General features: G+C 48.3%; 1 protein-coding gene across 1 annotated transcript in view; it reads left to right on the top strand.

Annotated features, from left to right (window-relative positions):
* Positions 1 to 8691, top strand: part of LOC106817090 (protein crumbs-like) — a 28634-nt gene that overhangs the window by 2183 nt on the left and 17760 nt on the right. Inside the window, exons 2-8 of the mRNA XM_014821738.1 lie at positions 298 to 447; positions 1003 to 1169; positions 2750 to 2875; positions 3859 to 4097; positions 4864 to 4976; positions 7365 to 7571; positions 8312 to 8511. Of these exons, the coding sequence (XP_014677224.1) occupies positions 298 to 447; positions 1003 to 1169; positions 2750 to 2875; positions 3859 to 4097; positions 4864 to 4976; positions 7365 to 7571; positions 8312 to 8511 (1202 nt within the window). The remainder of the gene's footprint in view (positions 1 to 297; positions 448 to 1002; positions 1170 to 2749; positions 2876 to 3858; positions 4098 to 4863; positions 4977 to 7364; positions 7572 to 8311; positions 8512 to 8691) is intronic.

The following is an 8691-nucleotide window of genomic DNA, read 5'->3' as shown; positions in this document are numbered from 1 at the left end:
AGAGAGAGAGGAGGAGAGGGGGGGGAGGGCAAGAGAGGGACGAGAGAGGGAAGAAGAGAGGAAGAGGGAAGGTGCGAGAGAGAAAGAATGAGAGAGTGAGAAAGAAGAAATGGTTAGAGAGGGAGAAGGAACTGGGGAGACATTGATGCCTGACGACCCGCGACCAGTCGTCCGTTCCAGGTCCCTCCATCACAAACCTTGTTTACGTAACATTCTGCCAGATATCATCTAACATCGCTAAAATCTCTCGCCAATATCTGTCTGAAATCTAACATTGCAGTACATCTTGTGCTCTAGCTCTGACACCGGCTACGTTCGGCTATGAGGGTAACGTCAGCTATGCAGAGGTGGAGCTGTCGCCGCAGGATCAGACGAATCTGTCTAGCTTCATCGACATCTCCATGTTCGTGCGAACCACCGCGGACATGGGCGTCATCGCATACCTCGGTGAGTAGCGCCATCTAGAGGGGGAAACAACAACTAACGTCGCCGCGTCGTCTTGTGGGGGTTATGAGGCTATTTGGCTTGTTATCTTGTGCATTTATGGTTAATAATGTCCTTGTTTCTTTTTAGTACCAATCATACATTTGCTAACTATCCTGTATACGTACCTCCTATACCCACAGTAATTACATTATATTAAAGTATTCTATCACTTCCTGTTTACCTGCCCTCAACTATAAACACATTTATTTTATCAGTTTTACCTTCTATTTTTCATGCAGCCCTCTCTCCTTTCTCTCTCTCTCACTCTCTCTCTCTCACACACAACCATACACACACGCCACACACACACACAGCACACACACACACACACACACACACACACACAGAATCTCACTCTCTCTCTCTCTGTCTCCCTCTGTGTGTATCTCACCTTCCTTGGTCTGTTTTCGAATTATCACCTATGAACCTATCACACCATTATCATGCAACAACAACAACAACAACACAACAACAACCAACATTATTTATGATGTATACGATGTATGTATTCTGCAGGGAGTGACCCCACCCTCCCTAAGCCGACCCACTTCACACTGGACATGTTCAGTGGTCAGCTGTACGTACTGGTGAGGCTGGCCGCAGTAGAGGAGCAGTTTTCCACCGGTGACCCCATCAACGACGGAGACTACCACTACATCAGTCTCGTGTGGGACAGTCAGCAGGTGTGTGCGGGGCAGGGACAGGGCGGGTGGGGATGGGGGGCAGGGGGGGGGTCTACGTATGCATACGTATTGTACGACGGGGGTCTGCGTTACTGTATTATTGTACGGGGGTGTATGTTACTGTGTTTTATAGTGTTACATATATGTGCTCTGTTAGATTTTACGTTATAATAGTACAGTAGGCCTACATATATCTTCTATATCATATAGATATGATATCATATGGTTACTACATACTTGTTTTATCAGCTTCAAGATTCACGTTAAATTCACGGAAATAAATTCTTTGAATAAACTGGTTTGCCATCCAGTAACTGTGTCGGTAACCCCATGGCTGTGTAAATTCCTCTTATAAACATCATCACTGCATTCTGCCTGATGAGCTAGTCGATGAGCGGGCAATAGAATAGGAAATGAAGTGAAATGAAACGTGTTGAAACAAACGCACAAAGGTCTCGTGTTAAATTACATGAAATTTGTTTAGCTATTACCTACAGTACAAAGCGTTTATTGAGTCTGGTTAAGTTTTGTTTTTGCGTAAAATTGACAACGTGTATCGTTATCCATTGAAACGCTATCTGCATGTGTATGTGATTGGTCAGTTCCATATGACTTTGGTAATGACCGACGTACTATATCAGAGGTCATTGCACTCAAACATGGAGATTACTACCATTATATATACATTGACGGCCTGCAGGCGCGTNGCGTATACGCTGCTATAGGAATGGCGCAGTTGGCTTGTGTGAGGCTATCGCGTACAGTAGCAAACAGTTGTTGGCTAACGCGAGCTATCTGTGATCGTCTGAGTTGCTATTTCTTGACTTTGCTGCTGCATTCCTTTCTTTGCCACACGAATCTAAGATTGCTGGGTCAGATAAGAAATGTCGGATACACTCACGCGTTAATTGCTCAGCCTATGAAATGCTTCTTTGCACGTATACTTACTTACGCGTTAATTTACGCGTGCTTTGAAAGTGTTAATTTATATACGTGTTATATAGGGAATCAATTGTGAGCAGTATGGGGTTAGAATAGATAGATTAAGGTGGACCCACAGTAGATGATTCTGTAGGAAAGGCATTAACTATAGAAGATGAGAAGTTGATGAGAATGAAGTTGATTGAAGTTGATCAGTTCATGTTATTCTATGAAGTTGTATTGTCTGGTTTATGTTGTGTAGAGTTATTTTGTATGCTTAATGTTGCATTATGTGGTAGGGAGTTGTATGGTTAATGTTGCATTATGTGGTAGGGAGTTGTATGGTTAATGTTGCATTATGTGGTAGGGAGTTGTATGGTTAATGCTGCATTATGTGGTAGGGAGTTGTATGGTTAATGTTGCATTATGTGGTAGGGAGCTGTATGGTTAATGTTGCATTATGTAGTAGGGAGTTGTATGGTTAATGTTGCATTATGTGGTAGGGAGTTGTATGGTTAATGTTGCATTATGTGGTAGGGAGTTATGTTGTGCAGTTTATATTGTTTGGATTATGTTGCACTGAATCATGTTGTAGCGTTTCTGTTGCTTTCTGTTGTACGGAATCATGTAATTAGGGTTTACGTTGCGTTATGTTGTAGCTGACGTTAACAGTTGACAACGCTACGGAGCAGTTCCAGCTCGCAGCGCTGCCCGAAGCGCCACCTATAATCGACCACTTCTACATCGGCGGATTTCCTCCATCGATGAAGATTTTTGGACGAAACGTGAGTGGTTATATAGTATTGTTAGCTAGTTACACAGTATTGTTAGCTAGTTATATAGTATTGTTAGCTAGTTACACAGTATTGTTAGCTCGTTATACAGTATTGTTAGCTAGTTATACAGTATTGTTAGCTAGTTACACAGTATTGTTAGCTCGTTATATAGTATTGTTAGCTAGTTATACAGTATTGTTAGCTAGTTATATAGTATTGTTAGCTAGTTATATAGTATTGTTAGCTAGTTATATAGTATTGTTAGCTAGTTACACAGTATTGTTAGCTAGTTATATGGTATTGTTAGCTAGTTATACAGTATTGTTAGCTAGTTATATAGTATTGTTAGCTAGTTATATAGTATTGTTAGCTAGTTATATAGTATTGTTAGCTAGTTATATAGTATTGTTAGCTAGTTACACAGTATTGTTAGCTAGTTATATGGTATTGTTAGCTAGTTATACAGTATTGTTAGCTAGTTATATAGTATTGTTAGCTAGTTATATAGTATTGTTAGCTAGTTATATAGTATTGTTAGCTAGTTACACAGTATTGTTAGCTAGTTATATAGTATTGTTAGCTAGTTATATAGTATTGTTAGCTAGTTATATAGTATTGTTAGCTAGTTACACGTCCCAAGTAATATAAGTCCCACATTACAGAAGTACTGGTCGTTTGTTTGTTCATATTTATTAAACTTCATCTACCTGATAACCTGATCCTGCTAACATACTGGGTTCTAAACGGATCCAATATGGCGGTGTTTGTCTCAGCCAATCAGCACTCACTGTAGTTATGAAGCAACCTGTGATTGGACACAGCATTTGTTTGTGGGCAGATCAGGATCAAGTGATTAATTGATCCTAATCAGTCGGATCCATCACAAACAAATAACAAATATAAATAACAAACAACAAACACTAACCTAACCATAATGATACTATAGCCATTGATTCGTGGTTTGATGATTATCGTTGTCGTGGTTTCGGCAGCGTGAGAAGAGGCAGACGCACGACGACCGCTTCAAGGGCACGCTGCAGGACGTGAGAGTCAACGAACAGCTGGTGCAGTTCTACCCCATCAACGACCAGATTCCCGATTACACCTTACCACCCTCGATGACCGTAGCCGTAGCCAGCAACCTGGTTCCCGATTCCCCGTCGGACGACACCTGCGCCGCCGCGCCGTGCCTCAACAGCGCCACCTGTATTGTCACCTGGAATGACTACACGTAAGGGAGGGGGACAGGGAGGAGGGGAGGAGGCAGAGATCCTGGAGAGGTGGAGGAGAGATTAGAGAGGAGAGAAGGAGGGAGAGAGAGGAGGTTGCGAGGCGGGAGCAGCACACACACACCAACACACAGAGAGAGAGAGAAGATGAGAGAGAGAGAGAGAATAGGAGAGAGAGAGAGAGAGAGAGAGAGATAGAGAGAGGAAAGAGAGAGAGACGAGAGAGACGAGAGAAGGAGAGATGACTGAGGGACGAGAGAGAGGAGAGACGAGAACAGAAACAGAGAGAGAGATAGATATCGGTGATGTAAGAAGCCAAGAGAAGAGATTTAGGAGAAAAGATAGAGAGGAGAGAGAGAAGACGATGACGAGACGAGGACAGGCAGACCGAGAGAGAGAGATGAGAGAGAAAAGAGAGAGGAGAGAGAAGAGAGAGAGGAGAGAGCGAACAGAGAAAGAGAGAGAGACGAGAGGAGCACAAAGGAGGAGAGAGAGAGACACTGAGAGCGATAAACAGAGAGACGGGGGGAGAGAGAAGAGCCTGTGAGAGAGAGGGAGAGGGAGAGAGAGAGAAAGGAAGATAACATGAAGATAGAAAGGCATAGACATATGTAGGAAGAGATTGAGATATACATAACGAGCGAAATTATGCGGCATGTCATCGAGTGCATATCAACAGTTGTTAACAAATGTCAGTGTAACTGTAGTGTATACATGCTGGTTGCAGGATGGCTAGAACATTGATTTGGCATTGGTTACCTGCTGTAGGTGTGAATGCCCGCCTGGTTATAGAGGCAAGGACTGTGAGCTGAGAGACTTCTGTTACAACGTAACCTGTCCGGACAACTCCACGTGTAACAACCTCGCTGATGGACACGAGTGTAAGTATTACTCACAGCAACACACGTACACGAGCACACGCATGCGCACGCACGCACACGCAAGCACACACGCACACGTAGACACTCGAGCATGCATGCAGGCAAGCACGCACGTGCACACACACACGCACGCATACACGCACGCATACACGCACACACACACACGCACATGCACACACATGCACACACACGTAGACGCTTAAGCATGCGCACAGGAAAGCACGTGCACGCACACATGCTTGCACACGCGCACACACGCACACACGCTCACACATGCTTGCACACGCGCACACATTCCTTGCACAAAAGCGCACAAGCAACGCACACTGCGCACCTCACACAAATGCCTTGCACACGCCTCACACGATGCATTGCACACGCGCTAAACGACATGCTGCACACGGCGCATATGCACACCGTCGTCACACGTGCTTGCACTACAGCTCACGACAATGCTTGCACACTGCGCACACCCGCGGAGGTACTTAGCGTTGCATATCCGCAACCACATGCTTGCAGCATACCGGCGCCCAGCCCCCGTAAAGGCACCCCACGCAGCGGACAGAGCCGGGGTCGAGGATACGATTAGGTTATGCACCTAGAGGCACGCTCACACAATGCTTGCATCACGGCGCTGCACACGCGCACACTATGCTTTGCACACGGCTCACACATCTTGCATACGCGGCAAACGATGCTTGCACACGCTCACACATGCTTGCACACTGCGGCACAACATGCTTGCACACGCTCACACATGCTTGCACACTGGCACACAACCTTCATACGCGCACAAACATGCTTTGCACACGCACACGACACGAGTGCTGCACACGCTCAATCCACATGCTTGCACACAGTGACTTGCAAGCACGGCGTCAACACATGCTTGCATACGCGCACACATGCTTGCACCACGCCTCACACATGCCTTGCACACTGCTCACACAATTGCTTGCAATACGCGCACACATGCTTGGCAGCACGCTCACACATGCTGGCACCACCGCGATGCACGCAGCACACAGCTGCACACCTCACACATGCTCGCAATATCGCCGCACTACATGCTTGCACACGCCACACATGCTTGCAACACGGCGCACACATGCTTGCACACGCTCACACATGCTTGCAAACACCACCACACACCTTGCACTAACGCTCACACATGCCTTGCCACACGCACACACGCACACAACATTGCTTGCAACCACACGCGCACACAATGCTTGCACCGCCACATCATGCATTGCACACCGCGCACACACCGCGCACACGGGCGTGGGTCCGTGGACGCAGCGCTTAGCAACACCACACACAACGCTTGCACAACCGCCACAACGCGCACACAAGGATCCGCACACATGCTTGCCACACACGCTCTGACACACACGCACAAGCACGCACACACACGCTTGCACACGCCACACACAGCCAGGCGGGACGCGCTAGCACACGCGCAACAGACGCGCACACACGCACACATGCTTGCCACGCACACACGGCGCGCACACACGCCACACATGCTTGCACCACGGCACACACCATGCTTGCACACGCACACACACGCTTGCACACCGCACACACATGCTTGCACACGACGAGCACACGCACACACGCTACACACACGCTTGCACACTGCACACAGCACCTTGCACACCGCACATCACGTCGCGACACCCACGCACACAAGCTGCTACACGCAAGCGACACGACACACACGACTCACACATGCTTGCACAGGCCACACTGCACATGCTTGCACACCGCACATCAACCGCTGTGTCACACTGCACACACATGTCTTGCCACACCACTACACATGCTTTGCACCAGCACGACACACGCTTGCACACGCAACACACATTGGCTGCGACAACTTGCAACGGCGCACACACACCACACATGCTTTTGCACACGCGCGCACATGCTTGCAGTCACGCTTGCAACACGCGCACACACACCCCAGCAACACATGCTTGCACACGCCTATGCACACTGGCGCACACACAACGCACACAATGCTTGCACACGCATCACACNGCTTGCACACGCTCACACACGCTTGCACACGCGCACACATAATTGACAATGATTTTTGAAGGTTAATTAATGTTTTTACAGTGAAGAGCTTTTACCCAAGTACTGTAACATCTGTTTTGCACATGTTACAAACCACGTTCTTACACGTCCAAGTTCTATATTTTTCGGTTATATCTAGTATTACACTTTAATTTAATGACCTTCTGTAAAATAAAAATACGTGAAGGCATCCTTATTATGACAAAATAGGATTAAAAAAGGAGTTAGAATACGCAAAAATCTATGTGAATGCCAATCCGTCGCACAATAAGGTATCACGTGAGCCGCGTTCTTGTGTTTCAGGCGTGAGCGCGGCGACGTTCGACGGTGCTGCCACCTACATCGACTACGCGAACACACTGGCCGCCGACTTCTCGTTCAACGACGTGTCGCTGCGTCTGCGCACGCGCTCGCCAGGGGGCGCTGTGCTGAGCATGGCCGGCGACGGGGGAAGCTACCTCGTTATCAGCCTCGTTAACGACGACCTTGAAGTCTCGTGGAACCTCACAGGTGCGTGAAACGTACAGGTGTGGGGGAGAGGGGGCAGGGTAAGTGGGTGGTGGGTAGATTGAGATGGGTAGGAAATAGAATGTAGTGGCTGTCTGTATATATGGTAAGGTGGGTGGATTGATGTGCTAGCGTGGGAAGTAGAACGTAGAGTTGTGTTACGGTACTGCTACAGGACGTACACCGCGGGGGTGGGTGGGGGGTGGGGGTGGGGGGTATATGTGTTAGTGTCACCGCACCACGTCACCTACGCATGACAGCTACATCACCTCTCTCACCGTGTCTCTCTTCACGTGTCAATGTCACCAGATCTCTCAATGACACGTGAATGCAGTGTCACCACACCTCTCTTCACGTGCCAATGTCACCATATATCTCAATGACGCGTGACTGAGATTTAGTCCCACCTCACGCGTGTCACTGTCACCGCACCTGTCACCTATGCACACCTGTATCATGCTGTTGTCACCCCTCTCATCACCGCTGAGGCAGCTATATCACATCTCTCACCACGCTGCCGCCGCGTGCACACGCACCTCTCTCTGCAGGGGAATGTATGTGTTAGTGTCACCGTACCTGTCACCTACACACACCTGTGCTCTCACCTCTTTCACCTCCATGCCACACATCTCTTTCTTCAGGTGAGCAGCATCGTGGGTTGGTGTCACCTTACCTGTCACCTTACCTGTCACTTACACACACCTGTGCTCTTACCTCCATGCCACACATGTCTCTCTCTTCAGGTGAGCAGCATCGTGGGTTGGTGTACAACGTCACGGACGGAGACTGGCACGACGTGAGACTCAACCTGAGCGACGACATCGCGTCGATAGAGTACGATGGAATCGTCAACTCCGGACGCGCACCGCAGGCATTCCCCGATCTCAACGTGCTGCTAGATAGCGTGGTGGTAGGAGCAGGGTTCAAGGGCTGCCTGGAGGAGGTGAGTGCTTGGGGAGGGAGAGGAGGGGAGGAGGAGGGAGGAGGAGGAGGAGGAGGAGGAGGAGGAGGAAAGGTAGGGAGGGATCTCAACGTACTGCTAGACAGCGTGGTGGTAGGAGCAGGGTTCAAGGGCTGCCTGGAGGAGGTGAGTGCTTGGGGAGGGAGAGGAGGGGAGGAGGGA

Source organism: Priapulus caudatus, unplaced genomic scaffold, assembly GCF_000485595.1.
Source record: "Priapulus caudatus unplaced genomic scaffold, Priapulus_caudatus-5.0.1 Scaffold1593, whole genome shotgun sequence".
NCBI classification, from domain to species: Eukaryota; Metazoa; Priapulida; class Priapulimorpha; order Priapulimorphida; family Priapulidae; genus Priapulus; species Priapulus caudatus.
Note: the sequence above shows the minus strand (reverse complement) of the source record. Positions and strands in the feature narration are given on the sequence as shown.